The 15,688-nt window shown below is 33.8% G+C and overlaps 1 protein-coding gene across 1 annotated transcript in view; it reads left to right on the top strand.

The window, feature by feature from the left end:
• LOC150109965 (monocarboxylate transporter 14-like) overlaps positions 1-12,825 on the top strand; it is a 68,476-nt gene extending 55,651 nt beyond the window's left edge. Inside the window, exons 5-6 of the mRNA XM_090400551.1 lie at positions 3,684-4,640; positions 12,647-12,825. Of these exons, the coding sequence (XP_090256677.1) occupies positions 3,684-4,640; positions 12,647-12,825 (1,136 nt within the window). The remainder of the gene's footprint in view (positions 1-3,683; positions 4,641-12,646) is intronic.
• Positions 12,826-15,688: the final 2,863 nt, after the last annotated feature.

Raw genomic sequence — 15,688 nt, 5'->3', positions numbered from 1 at the left:
GTATCGGAATATGTCCCGAGTCCGAAGAACAAATAGGGCGGGAGTGAAGTGGATATCCAACTTTATTAATCATGAGATCGATAAGAAGAAGATGATGCGGAAGGAATACCGTAAAATAAGAGTGAAAGTGGTTATACAATACATTAACCACAGGACAGAGAAGTTAGGAGTAGTCTAGAGAAAATGGAATCGGGATAAGCAAAGAAATTAGTTGTGCAAGTTAAAGGCAACCCAAAAGAATGGAACCGTTTTTGTTGAAAGTAAAAGAAAATAAGAAAGAATGAATGTGAAAGAATAGCTTTACTATCGCAGACAGTATCGTTGTGTCAGAAGCAGATGAAAGTGATCAAATAATGAATACACACACTTCGCTAAGATCGAGTAAGGGTTTGTAACATAGTTGACATTCCTGCTACTGCATTGGACGAAGAGATAGAGATGCATGAGAATAAGGTTTAGGAGCTGTTACATAAGTTTGAACTATGCTACAGTCTAATTTCTTTGGCTCCTGACGTTTGTATAATTTGAGGAACGATCATGCAGAAGTGAAGCAATGTACATATAGAATAGTTGCGTTCTAATAGATAATGCAAAAATCGATGTGAATAACTACCAACGTATCCGTATGCCTGGGCTTTTGATGAAGATTATAGAATAGGTGGTAAGAACGCGCATTCAGAAATGGGCTGATTCACAGAAAAGCTAAACTTTGCAAAGAACATCAAGGGTTTACTAAATGGAGGTCACGTTTAGAAATTCGTGCATGTTTTATAATAATGTTATTGCTGAGTTGGATAGAGGAAATGGGTACGCTATGATACTATTAGATTTTGATAAAGCATCTGTGTAAACTAGAGAATATGGCGAGTAGAATAGGAACTATTGACTTGGTGTCAGTAATGGGTGGTTGACGAACAGGGTTAAGAAAGTATTATATGAGGATGTGAATCTATCAGTTTTTAAGGTGATCAATACTGTAACTCATAGACCAGTCTTTTGACCACTCTTATTCTATGCATAATTAATAACACTGGAAAGGGCCTGACAGGAGATTTTCAATTGTGAGCTGATAATACAAAGATATGCCGGGCAGTCGGATTTTATTGATATATAGCGCTTACAGAATGATTCGAAATAAGTGTAAAGTCACCTCATTAGATTTCGAACGGCATATTAAATGGGTGTGATTATGCTACAACAATCTGATGAGGGATATTGGAATTAATGAGGATAGGAATTTGAAGTTCAAAGGTCACTTGGAAAAATTGCAAATACAACTCAGCAGATAACTGCGATGGTCAAAACATTGGCATGTAAGGATAAACAAGTTATTTTGCTTCTTTACAAGGTCATAATACATTATATCCGGATTACGAAATGTAGATTATGAGGACAGATTAAGTGTGTGTGTGTGTGTGTATGTGTGCGTGCGTGCGCGCACACGCACACACACACACACACACACACACACACACACACACACACACATATATATATATATATATATATATATATATATATATATCTTTATATGTATGTATATATGTATATATGTATATGTATATATATGTCTTTATATATATATATATATATATATATATATATATATATATATAAAGACATATATATACATATACATATATACATATATACATACATATAAAGATATATATATATATATATATATATATATATATATATATATATATATATATATATATACATATATATATATATATATATATATATATATATATATATATATATATATATATATATGTGTGTGTGTGTGTGTGTGTGTGTGTGTGTGTGTGTGTGCGCACGCACGCACACACACACACACACACACACACACTTATATATATATATATATATATATATATATATATATATATATATATATATATATATATATATATATATATATATATATATATATATATATTTACCACCATTTTACTTTTACACACTTTTCAAAAACGATTTGCATAATGAGTCTGTGAGTTGTTCTTATAACTTGTGCTTTTCATAGGGCCATTAAGTAGTTTTATGGGGCAACGATATGGAACTCGCATAACAGTCTTTGCTGGTGTCTTAATCGCCTCCTCAGGGGTGTGTTTATGCTTCTTTGTGAGTAACATCATGTGGCTGACGGTAGCGTTTGGTGTAATGTATGGTAAGATTATTCAAGTTCAAATTTGTAAATTCATATATTATGTATAGAAATGCTAAATTCAAATATCACGAAATGTTATTATATTATAATTATATACTTATACATTTAAATACATTTAAATGTATGATATATGTGTATTTAATGTTAAATATTAAATGTATTTATACATTTATTATTCTTTATTGATTTTTTTTTTTGCTGGGTCTACGACTTTGCAATTTTTTCCCGAGAACATTTGTATTATTCTGTTACTCTTAAACTGTTCATATAATAGTTGAAATTATCTCGAAAGATGAGTGCGATTTTTACTTAAACGAACGCGACGCGTTGTTATGGTAACTACAATGAAACACGTGTGTATTGTATTTATTAAACTACACTCTGTTTCTCAAAAATAAAGAAGAATAACGTAATGAATTTAGAAGGCTTTAAAAAAAAAACAGCAGGAATACCAAAGCAGATGTAGAAAACGAAATAGAAAACTATCTAGGAAAATCATGCATTAATTTGTCCTACAGCTATTGATAAAAGACAATATGGAAATCTTGTTTTTTATTCAGATATTTGCAAAAAGATTTGAAGGCTGTCAACGAAGTACGTATTCGAAGACTGCATTAGGCCTGCAGTAAAGTAAGTTGGAAGAAGTTTCAAGACGAACAAGAAATTGGACGGTGAGGCTCAATATACAATAAATGCCTGTCGAGTCATTCCACCTTCTCGGTGTATTTCGTTTTCACTAAAGGGGGCACTAGCGTTATCGGCGTGTCTTACCATTATCCAAGGTACCTTCTTAGCTAGTACACGGAGCAAAACTTGATGATAATGAGTACAAGAGGATTCAGTACTTCAAAACACAAACGTATCACTTTTATAAAATTTTTGGCTTCCGAAATAATTATTATTCCTATTAATTTCTAGAAATCTTTGAAAATGATGAGAGTACAATTTTCGGATCGTTAAGACAAACTACTAACATATTAGATCATGAAAAAACCCATTAAACGTTTAATGGGTTTTTCATGATCTAATCAGTAAATCATAAAGTTCAAATCTTACGTTGGGCATCAACGTTTATGAATAATTTTAGGAGAAAAACGAATTTCATTACTCAGTGTGAGACTATTACCCTGCGTATTAGATGAAGTGGATTGAACAAGTTTCATGTTCATCTTAGAAAAAGGTTTCAGGAATCTCTAACTCTTAGGCCACAAACGGTACTAATTTGCTATCAGTTTACAACCTTCGTAATGAGATTCACATAAAAAAATGGTTTTCATCTAGAATTTCGAATGTAGTTGCCGCTTAAAAAAGCAGTTTATTTTAGTACAAAATGAATTCTTTGGCTATCCTGCACCATGATGGGCAATCGATCATGGTGCAGGATAGCACAGATCATTGTTGCGTGGTGAGCGGATTTATCACCATTTACAATTTTAATTATGTATTATGTTTATCTTATTATTATCAAAACTATGTTGGATATTAAATTACATTTTTTTTATTTCAGGGATTGGATTCGGCTTGACAGTGATCCAGCTACAAATCATTGTAAACATGTGTTTCATAGAGCTGAGAGGTTTGGCATCAATTATTCAGTTTTCTGGTAGTACGATAGGAGCACTAGTGATGAATTTCTTTGTAGACGATCTCGTTGAATACTACGGATTGCAAGGAGCGTTTCTTATCATGGGCGGCATTTTATTACATGGACTTATAGCAACAACCTTTCTACGACCATTTACCATCCATCGAACAGGTAATCAAAAATCGAAAATGGAACCAAAACGTATTCTAACTGAGGATAATCATGAACAGGAGGATTCATATTCCAATGAAGAAAATACGAAATTTCAATGCCATAGCGACTTTTCCAATTACGCTGATAATTTTCATGGTAACCATGTTGTCAGTGAGGAAATTAGATGTTCTCAGAAACCAGAAACTTCATGTGAAATGATGAGGTCTGCCACCATGACTGCTATATTTCCACTTCTAAGTAAGGCCATCTATGTTATAACAACACCAAGATTCCTAATTACATGCTACAGTTATGCCTTTGTATGCACGACCTACTTCATTTACATTGTAGTGATGGTAGACTTTGCAATGGACAAAGGAATAGGGGAGTCAACAGCTGTCTGTCTTCCATTAGTTGTTTCTGGAGGTGACTTAGTAGGAAGGTTTTTCTTTGGTTGGCTTGTAGATAAAAAATTGTTAAGGAGAAACACATTGACAGCATTAGTGATAGGAATATTTGGCATTTCTATTGGGCTATTACCAACTACGCAATCGCTTGCAGTTATTGTTACTTCCTCTATCGTGTTTGGAGCAACAGTAACCACACTGATATCTCTCATCTGCGTCCTTTTAGCAGATCATTTCACTCTAGAAGAACTGCCCATAGCCGTAGGCCTTACTGCTTTCTTCAACGGTTTGTGGAGCTTCCTGCTGCCTTCGATTGTAGGTAAGTCAGTAGGTAGTTACGACAAGAAAATGCACGATAAAATCTCTATACGATTGTGTTACACTAAAAGTTAACTGCTGCTATTTGAAAATGCAACACGCTTCGAAAACTGTTTTCGAAATTAGTCAGCCCAACACAAAGTATACATCACAAGTGTGGTCGTCATTATCTCTTCGTTAATTTAAACCTCGTGATCACTGTATAAATCTACTCCCAGAGCTTCGTAGCTTAGTTGGTATAAACGAATCCTTTAATTGGAAATACTGGGTTGGAATTCCATCTGCTGTATGAAAAACCTTTATCAGGTCTTTTTAATCGAATGGTGAGTGAGTCGATCTCATACTGAGATAGACGGTTTCTTCTCCCGGAAACTCAAGTTTTTCTTCCCTAAGAACAGGCAGCCAGGTCCTGTGAACACAGTTCGACAGACATCAAAATACTCTAAGAGGGATGTAGCAAGAACGGTAAGATGGCTACAATTAAATCCAGGAGAATGAATCCTTCTTGGACGGATGTGAGTTGTGTGGTTTCCCTCCACCAAATGGTTGGTCGGATAGCAATACTACGTTATTAGGGAATGACTATAGAACAATAGTATCCTATAGATACTGTATTTTCATAGGGCCAGTTTGCCTGTTTTGAGTAATAAAACACGCAATTTTCCGGGAGAAAACTAGGGATTTTCGTACCATCAAAACAGAAATATTAGTTCTATCAAATCAATCTTAGCTGTCCCCCATATGAGACACGCTAACTGATATTTCATTGAAACCCCTTAAAAGTGTTCTTCGCTTAATAGACTGGATACAAAACCAGACCTTTACAACCAGAGAGATTCGTCGGAACCAACTGAGCTACGAAGGCGAATACTTGACAAGTAGAAGTAGTAAAAGAAGTAATTAGAAAGTATGAAATTGGTTTTAGTAATTTTTTGAAGAAATATGAATAGCCATACCGCATATGGGAGCAATTAGCAATATGACAGTTTCATTTTATTCCATTTTATGGAATAAAATGGAATAAAATGGAATAAAATTAAACTTCATACAAAATTGTCCTCCTCTGTTTAAAGTTAAAGTGAACTTTGCCAGCTGCTCTCAACAAGAGGCTATATTGAACACCCCATGAATGTTATTTTTCGCTTGCAAAAAATAACATTGACAAGGAAAATAACCTACAGTAAGTCGGACACATTATTTTCACATAACCTGCCCAACTTTCTGTCCATAAGCAGTCGCTATTGATCCGTATACAAGATGAACAGAATAAACAAAGAATTAACTTTGAGCGCTCTTATCTAATAAAACGATAGTCCGTTGCAAAGTATGCGAATAGATAAGTATTGACATTATATGTGATTTAAAATACGGACAAATGCAAAAGTAGTTATCATTTTTATTGTCCATATCTCTATGAAAGCCATATTTAAAAAAAAGAAAAGAAACTCTCAAAGAAATAAACAAAACTGGAATACAACCCAAATGAATTTGGTGGTAAACAAAGCATTGCTCTTTATATTACTTTATACAAAATTGTCCTCCTCTGTTTAAAGTCAAAGTTAACTTTAAACAGAGTTTAAACATTGTTCTTTCTTTATCTGATAACAACCTCATTCCAGTGCTGATGATTGTATGCGGGCAATTTCTAAAGTACAAAAAACTGGTCTTAAAGACGTCTTTTTTTTTTTTTTTCAGTTCCTACTCTACCGTCATAACTGTGCCTTCCATCTTCCATTGCAGAGATTATAAGCAGTCTAAAGCCATCTTTATTCGAAATTCAATATCTGTAACTAATATTAACAATATAAAAATTAAAATAAGTCGAAAATGCCAGCTTATATTTAAAATATAACAATTTATATTGAACAGTTATCTTTAACTCTCTCTCTCTCTGTTAGAGAGTCCAAGTATATACAAGAAATAGAGGGCATTCTACACGGAATAAAAATTTCCATTATATTATCAGAATTAGGGATATGAATACATTCTTACACTATCTAATCAAGAGTATCCAGACGCCTGCTCATCCCATCTCTAACTCTAATATGAAAGGCATTGGTGTTTGTTCACCCTTTGCTACTTCAATCTTCGAGGAAGGCTATTAACCAGATTTTGATATCTTATTACAGAAATCGCCTAGCATTTTTTTCCAGAACTGAGTTTGGTCACTGATGTCAGAAGATTCCGCCTGGCTTGCAGTCAATGTTCTAATTTCTTCCATAGGTATTTGATGGAGGGTTGACATCGGGGCTGTGTGCAGGCCAGTCAAGTTCAACACTCATCTCATTAAGCCATTTCTACACAGACCTCGCTTTGTGGTCTTCACCGAACTGTTGCAATAAAGTTGAAGTACAGAATCATCTAGAATACCATTATACGCTCGAAAGTTCCAATGGCTGGGAGCTTTACACCACTCCACCCGACTTTTGCCATTACCTTGGTTGATGCTAGGCTTATGTGCAACTGCGCGGCCATGGAAATCCATGTTCTTCAGCTTTTGACGAACAGTTAATGCCGAAACGCCTCTCTTATTGCTTGCAGAGGCGTTTGGCCACTCTGTACTGAGTGTTTCTATCCAAGAAGACGATTTTTTCACACACGCTTTTCAGCAAGTGGCGCATAAACAGGGAATCTTACTTTATGATGATGGTCTACCAGGTCGCAATTGAGTTATTGTCGCACTTTTCCACCTCACAATAACAGCATTTGCAGTTAATCCATGCAGCTGCAGCAGGATAGAAATTTCTCGAACTAAGTTGTGGCAGAAGCGACATCCTAAGTTTGTGTTACGTCGAAAGTCGCTGAGCTGTTCAACAAAGCTGATTTTAATATTTGTCTATGAAAATTGCAAAACCGTGGATTCCTTATATATACATATATATGAGCCATGGTTGTGATGTACTGTATATATAGCCATATCCACTATCACGAAGGGATGTCTGAATATTTTGGATCAGATAATGTGCTAAGGAACAGCGTAGCTCTCAACGACTATACGGATTTATGTACTGTGATTCACCTTAAGAATTCATTGGTTGGTTATCATGTTTGGATCGTAAATTTGCTAGAACTGCGACTAGAAATAATATTAAAGCAGCAGAGTATTTGTACCAACTAGAATTATAAAATACATTTAATATAATTCATTTTAAATCCTATGATTTGAAATGAATTACATTAATTAACATACCTGTGTAAACGTCTTGACGTAACAATGGTAAAAACTTGACTTGATTGGAGTGGAGACAGCATGCGATTTTAAGTGGTGGATAAAAGATAGCAAAATAAATAAGATAAAGAATTTAAAACCGATGACGATAAAATAAATTATCAAAATTTTTGATTTTGATGGGACTGATAAAATGAGAAGGAAAATTTGAAAAAAAAACTTATATACGTAGCAAGTCAGCAATGAGCATGACGAGTGCTGGCCGTTTCATAAAAACATCATCAGATTAAGACAAGCAGAAAAATGACTGCGAGCTCGCTGCATGGTTTTTTTGTTTTGAAAAACGTATTGGCAGGAGTTGAAGTAGTTCAAGGATATGAATTGGCTTGGTTTTAGAGTATAGGGTGTGTCCTTCTTTTTAATTGACAGAGTAGACAGTAAGGAGAGCCCTTATTGTGTTTATAGCACTTTGGCTGTTCTTACTGTTAGCGATTCAGAACAACGTAATGTGCATTTATTTTCCTGGAAATAGATGATTAGGACCTTTTTTTTTTTTTAATTTCAGAGGCATGTTTAAATTGCATTCCATGCAAGGAAATTTCAAGATTACGGTTGTTTCTGGTATGTTTTTGTTTGTGTGTTTTTCTTTGAAATGGAAGGTTGATAGTCAGGTATGAGAATATTACAACCTCGAAAGTCTTCAATTAAGGGAGACTTAATAGAACGAATGGTGGAACGAATATAACAGGTGTTGCACACTGATTGCCAGTTGAACTTATAAACCATATTATGGCTTAGCAGCAGGTCCGCATGAGTTACTGTGGTTCAAGTTTTAGTAAATTTTGTAGTTTGTTGTTTGTGGTGAAGACAATTCTATAATCTGAAGATTCATTTTATGGCTTTATAGATGTTTTGGATATATGATAATTTTAAAGTTATTTGTGGTGTTAGTGTGTGGTTTTGTAGAGAAGGATCGTGATTTCGGAATGAGTGAATACTGTGGTCTATAAGATACTTGGGATACTAGAAAGCTAAAGACATCAAGGGCTTCAGCTTTCTACAAGATACTTGCAGAAAGCTGAAGGACAATATGAATTGTCAATACTTGACAATATGACAATATGGTGGAAGCGTGTATGAGTATTTTATCGTAAATTTTGGAATATTTAAGGAAGGTTTTAATAGAACTGCGACAAATTTAGATAGGGGAGCTATTGTGCTATGCTTGTATGAAATTATGTAAGAGGAAGCCTAGTTTGCGTATCTTAACGTGTCCGAAAATATTCTTTGTTTTCATACTGTAAACATTCAGGAGCCTCATGGTTTTTCAGTAATTAAAGATATTAAAGCCACAGTTCTAAATTAACATCTCGCAGAAATCCATATAAAATTAGAATTGAAAGGTGGGGCACAAAAATAAAACAAAACGATTCATCTAATAATTAACAACAGTCTGTCGAAACATAATCTAAACCTTGTCTTGTAGAGCGATCAGGACGGAAACAAATATTAATAATTCGCACTATAATATATTAAACAATAAATTACAAGACTCGACTCAAGTTATATATTCGAAAAAAAGGGAGTAAACCTTAGATTACTCAGAGGATAAGGGGCTGTAAGAAAATTACAGATGAATGTATAAGAAGTTTCATAAATATACATATGATATGTATTGTTATATGTACTATAAAAATCATATGCACTATCATTTAAAATAAAGCAGAAAATGAATACAATCGAATTAATTCCTAAACGTCCTTGGCAATCCCAGAAAACAAGGGAAATTTGTTCATAAATTAATTAATAAAATAATCAATTAAATTAATTAATTAATGACATACGTCAGCTAATTCTTCCTACAATTTAGTAGAAATTGAGTATAGGAAGATAACAGATAACGCTTTTATTTTTTATAGAAACCAATCATTAAGAAATTGGTCAACCTATAGTATACTAGTACCATGTTTAGCAAGAAGGAACGTATTCACCTTTAACTTTAACTTGAACAACTGTGGATTATATTTCTTAGAAAACACATAAGATGGCAGACTGCTCCCGAAGGCAGCAATGGAAAGGATGAACGAAGAGGGGGAGAAATTTATTCTGCTGGGTAGTGTTCGTTAGTTGCTGAACGCATTTGAACTGATTTGACAGTCTAGATATTACTGATGCTAAATCTGATCCACAGCGGCAGTAGAAGTATTCGTAGAAGATGCAAGCAGTGGAAACTGATCGCTTGCGTGAAAGTGAGTGAAGTATAATGATGAGTGGGAAATCATTCGATGAGTCTGACTGCTCTTTTCTGTAGAGTAGCATATACTGTAGCATATCTTTAGGGAGCTCTTAGGAACACCACCAGAGATATGAAAGTAATATTTAGAAGTCGGACGGATTTGTGATTTGTATAAAGTTAGAAGTTGTTTGCAGTTAAATTAATGCCCTCTAGAGAAAAACAAACCATTATTTTTTTGTACGCAAAGAAGGCAATATTTGTAATATGTTTCTGTCAAGAGAGAAATTTGATATTAATGTTATTCCAAGAGGTTATAGGAGATCTCATCATGCATGGGGATTTGGGTGTTAATAAAAGTAAGGCTAGAAGATAAGGGCTCTTTTTTTGTGTGATATATAAGAGAAAGTTGTGTTTTGCACTGAAAATGACCAAACTATTTAAACCCCACTGGGAAATGTTTCGAAGATCTGAATGTAAGGTGGTAGCGTTTACGGCTCTGGAGATGGTAGTGATTTGTGCATTGTGGGATTTATCAAATGAAAGGGATTAATGCAATATGTTGTCTTCAAAAAAACTATTGGGTTGGTGGTCTGCTGGAGTAAGTCACTTATATATAGAAGGAATAGACTAGATGAGAGAACACAGCCGTGAGGGACCCCTGCATTGGTTGTATACTTAGAAGATAAGTAACCCTCCACCATCCCGAAGTGAGCGTCCACTCAGAAACCAGGTAATTCAAACTGCAGAAGTTAGGGGTTTAGGCTACATGATGGGAGTTTACCTAATTGGCCATTATATCAGACCATTCTCAAAAGCTTTAAAGATATCAAGGGCGACCATTTGGGACACGCCAAGCTTTTCCTTTTTCTAGATGTGGTTAATATAACTGAGTAGATCACCTGTTGACGAGCAATCATCTGTTATATGAGAGTCTTCAAGATATTACAGCAGTTGAGTATCGATAGCTGTTTCCATCACTTTACAAAGAGTTAATTACTTTAATCATTAAAGTAATTATTCCATTAGTCCATTAACTGAATAATTATTTTGCCACTGTAGCAAAAATATAAAGAATGTTGAAACCAGCCGGGTCATTTATATGCCAAAAATAACTGATAACCCCATATATGTTTTTCGAACTTGTGAAAATGAAAACAAAAATTTTAATGCCTCAAAGATATGATGGTATTAACATCGAAATTGCCAACGAATGCTTACTGTGCATAATGGAGGGAGCTCTTACTGTACATTTGTAACTTACCGTTGATGACTGGCATGTTTCCATTGGATACCTTGTGAAAAGATGAATAAAATTAATTTACAATTCATAGGACATCGATATTGGTAAAAAGTTTACTTTGTTTGAAAAAATAACTTATTAAAAAAAAAAAAAACTCATTTGATTTTCTTCTAACAAAAGCGAACTTGCTTTCCTTATTACACCTTGCTAGATGACCTCACATTATTAGCAGTTTTCTAGATCAACATAAAGTTTTTGAAATAGTGCCTGATGTCATTTTATTAAGAAAACTAGAAGTGACAAATTATGAGACATTGCTCTAAATTGGTTTAAAAGTTATTTAAATTCTAGATTCTAAAGTGCAAAAATAAGTAATAGCTATAGCATTTGCAGGCGCATGCTTAGTTCTGTAGAGATAGCATTTGCGATCCATATCGCTAAGCTGCACGAAGAAAGACTATTAGAGATTGATTCTAGTCTAGAAGTGTTTCTAAGGTCTCCAGTTTCTCGATCTCTGACAAGGATATAATAGGGCACTTCGATATTTAACTCTACATCTCAAATGGTTGAGCGTAGAACTCTCACTACTGCAGACATTAATATGAGAGTTAATGTTTAGGGCTACGAGAGAGCACTAACTGTCCGCCGTATCGCTTTTCTGAAATGATTTGATTCTTTAGTTGCTTGGGCTCACCATTGATGAAAGTTTGAAGTACTCATTCTTCAAGGATGTTGCCTAACTGCCTTAAAAAATTAGTTAGCGCTCATGGAGCTACCTTGATGCCCTTTGGAAAATAAAAGGCCGTATAAGATTAAACTTATTCCTTCAAATATATTTCCAGGATTAGATTTGAGTAGTAAATTTAAATCGTAACTGGATGGGAATAGAAACACTTCATGTCATAGTTTAGATAGGATTAAAATTGCTTGAATTAAGTTGGAAACAGCATATTGAAAGTGCAATTAAAGTGTGTGTAGTTTAATCAGGCTCAAACTTTGGTAGATTCTTAAACATAAAAGCGTTAAAAAATATTATTTTACATCTTCTATACCGAAATTTCTAGTTTTGCCTCGAAGTACTTTAAATCGTAACTAGAAACATGGACGTTGAAATGTGCGATAAATATACTGTACTTAACATGTTTAAGAGATTTTTGGTAACGATTATTTCTAAAAGATATCTTATTGAATAAGATTTAAAGAAGATGTTTTCTTTAGTAGACAACATAGCATAACATGTACAGTTTCCAAATCACATTCCTGATCATTAACTTTATAAAATAACAATAATGACTTGTATGATTATATAATTAATTGGATATTTTCTTTAGTAGTAATTAATAAATATTTGTTTTATTGCAGGATACTTCCGGGATAAAGTAGGGCAGTATGACAACCTGTTGTTCATTCTTGCGGCATTCGGCATCAGTTCTTCAGTTCTGTGGTACTTAGAACCACGTATACAAAAAAAAATGGAAGAAAAAAGAGAAAAACTCATTCACTTACATGAGCCTTCCGGACAAGATACAGATCTTAATTAATAAATGCATGAAATCTTGTATTTCTACGATAGAGAAATGTAAATAAAATATTTTAATTATTTCATCTACGGTTAATCCATGAATACCGAAATTTGCTGTGAATAATATTTTAAATATTAGCTGTACAAGAAGATATTTTATCGAATTTTCAACAGATGGAGCCACGTGTTCAGTAACATAAGACTTCACTAATCAGTTCCACACCATGCCATGTCGTGTTATGTATTTTAATAATTCTTCGCTACAAAAATTGAAGAAGTAATGGCAATAACAGTGAAATCTTTCAGTCCAGAACCTGAAATTTCCAGAACATAATTCTCGAGGAATATCAGCATGAACAAGATGTTATGTTTGTTCTGAATTATCTTGCGAACATTATTTTATTTTACAAAATAAATTCAAGACTTAGATCCACTTTATTATTCTCCATCGTTTATTAGTTGTTAAGAAGAAGGACAATCAAGAAGTTTCATTTTCTTAACAGCATGGCAGCCATTACAAGATGTATCAAAAGCGAGTGTAATGACCACTTCGAAGGCGGTTCTTATCTAAGAAATATTACGACTTACATTATTTTTTTCCCCTGTTCAAATGCTCAGACAGAGTTGGTTTCATTGAGAATTCACTCTCCAAAACTAAAACTAAAGGTAAGTGTACTGACCACTATTCGAGCATTGGTTCTCAGATGAATGTGCCAAGAGACAGTTAAGGGGAAAAAAAAATCAGGCTATCACAAATTGTCTTCAACTAAAATCTTCAGCTTTATACTTAGCCTATACCTCAGCCCACAACTAAAATAATAATAATAATAATAATAATAATAGTAATAATAATAATAATAATAATCTCAATTTGAAACATCAATACACAGAAAAATTTCCTCCTACTCAAATTGGTGGAGCCATTCGGTTTCTTTGCACAGAAAAAATGCTCCTGCCAGATATGCATCAACCGAGGATAAAGCTGGAATCATTTTTCTCCGCTAACTCTTGTATAGATTACGAAAACAAATACTTGTCACTCCACCAAAAACACCCCCAAGGTATGCCTTCTCCTCTGTTTCTTCTTTTCTTTTATTTTCAGAAAGGGATCAGAGAAATACTGACTATATCAGATTTGGTTTCTGATAACATTTCTTTTTCCCCCACCCACCCACCCACTGTGCTTGCGAATTGACATCCATTCAATTATCCATCTTTGCAGCTCGTCCATTAAACTTCGTAGACCACTCACCCAGAATTTGTCCTATAGTATGTAAGACATATTATTCTATATATATATATACAACAACAACTAGTTCCTCACTTCGATACTAGTAAACTAATGTGACTACCAAAATATATTTCGCTACTCTCGATCAAGAGCAGATCTAGCCATTAATATTCATCTTTGGACAGAAGCCATTGAAATGTCAGGAAAAATTTTAGATGCCTGTTTATGAAACTTCCTTATATCCTTTGTAATTAGATCGACAGTTACCTCATCTGTTGTTTCGTGCGTGAATGGTGGATATCGTTTTTGCTTCAGATATACTCTGCATTGCTGGAGTATCCCAAGGTCTGCATTTTTCACCTTTTTTCTCCAGTACGTAATTGATCTTCTTTTACTAACCTCTAATCCTGTCTATAGCAGTAAGTAGTGACTTTATATATATATATACATGTGTGTGTGTGTGTGTGTGTGTGTGTGTGTGTGTGTGTGTGTGTGTTTTCTCTCGTAGCTAAATATTTCCTAAAATTTTTTTGTCTTCTTTAATAGTTTTGAAAATAATAGCTTTAAAAACTCCAGACTTCGACACTCCCCATGAACTGCTTGCAGCAAAAATTAAACTAAAATTCAAGTATCGTAAATCACGAGCTCCTATCAACAAAGTGGACTTGTCAAAACTGAAAGAGAAATCTATGCAAGATAACTATCAGACACTAATAGGAAATGAGTTTAGAAGATTATCCTATGAGAATATACAAAATAAATGGAATCAAGGTAAACAAATTATTACAAGTATTGCAAGAAACATACTTGGTACAACATCAAGACCAAATCATGAATGGATAACCCCTGAAATTCTAAATACTTTAGAAGACAAAAGAACAGCAAAGCTTATATTAAATATAAAAAATACAGAAGAAAATAAACAACATTATAAGAATCTTAAAAACAAAAATTGATAAAATGTGCATATCTGCCAAAAATAACTGGTTGGAGGAAAAATCAAAACTCTGCGAAGAAGCTAATAAAAGAAATGATAATAAAACGGTATACAAAATTATCAAAGGATTAACTAAGATCAATAAAGATAACCCATTAACAATGAAAGATAAAAACAATCTAGAAACTGGGTCAATACAAAATATGAAAATCATTTGGAAGGACATTATTAGACATTATTTCGAAAAGAACTGGAGGATGAGGAAAGTATAACAGAAAAGATGATATATGAAAAGGCACCACCGATAACTCCAGCAGAAATTATAAATGCAATAAACCAAATGAAACTTTCAGAAGCTACGGGTAAAGATGAAATATCTATAGAACTGTGGACATATGGTGGCAAGGAAGCCATTAATTTCTTAGTGAATTTATTTAATCAAATTCTTTATACTGGAGTAATTCCAACTGACTGGAAGACAGGAATTATTATACCAATTCACAAAAAAGGAGACAAAAGAATATGTGAAAATTACAGACCCATAACACTCTTAAGTCATAGTTATAAACTATTCATTCGAACTATACAAAAGCGAACACAGGTGCTTACAGAAAAAAAAATCATAGAGGAAAACCAAGCAGGATTCAGGCCACATAGATCCACTGTAGACCATATCTTCACCATTAATAATATAGCAGAAAAATATTGGGAATA

Source organism: Typopeltis vanoorti, chromosome 1 (genome assembly GCF_054136105.1).
Source record: "Typopeltis vanoorti isolate ZY-2024b chromosome 1, IOZ_Tvanoo_1.0, whole genome shotgun sequence".
Lineage (NCBI taxonomy): Eukaryota > Metazoa > Arthropoda > Arachnida > Uropygi > Thelyphonidae > Typopeltis > Typopeltis vanoorti.
The sequence above is the reverse complement of the archived record's forward strand: the minus strand, read 5'-3'. Positions and strand labels throughout refer to the sequence as shown.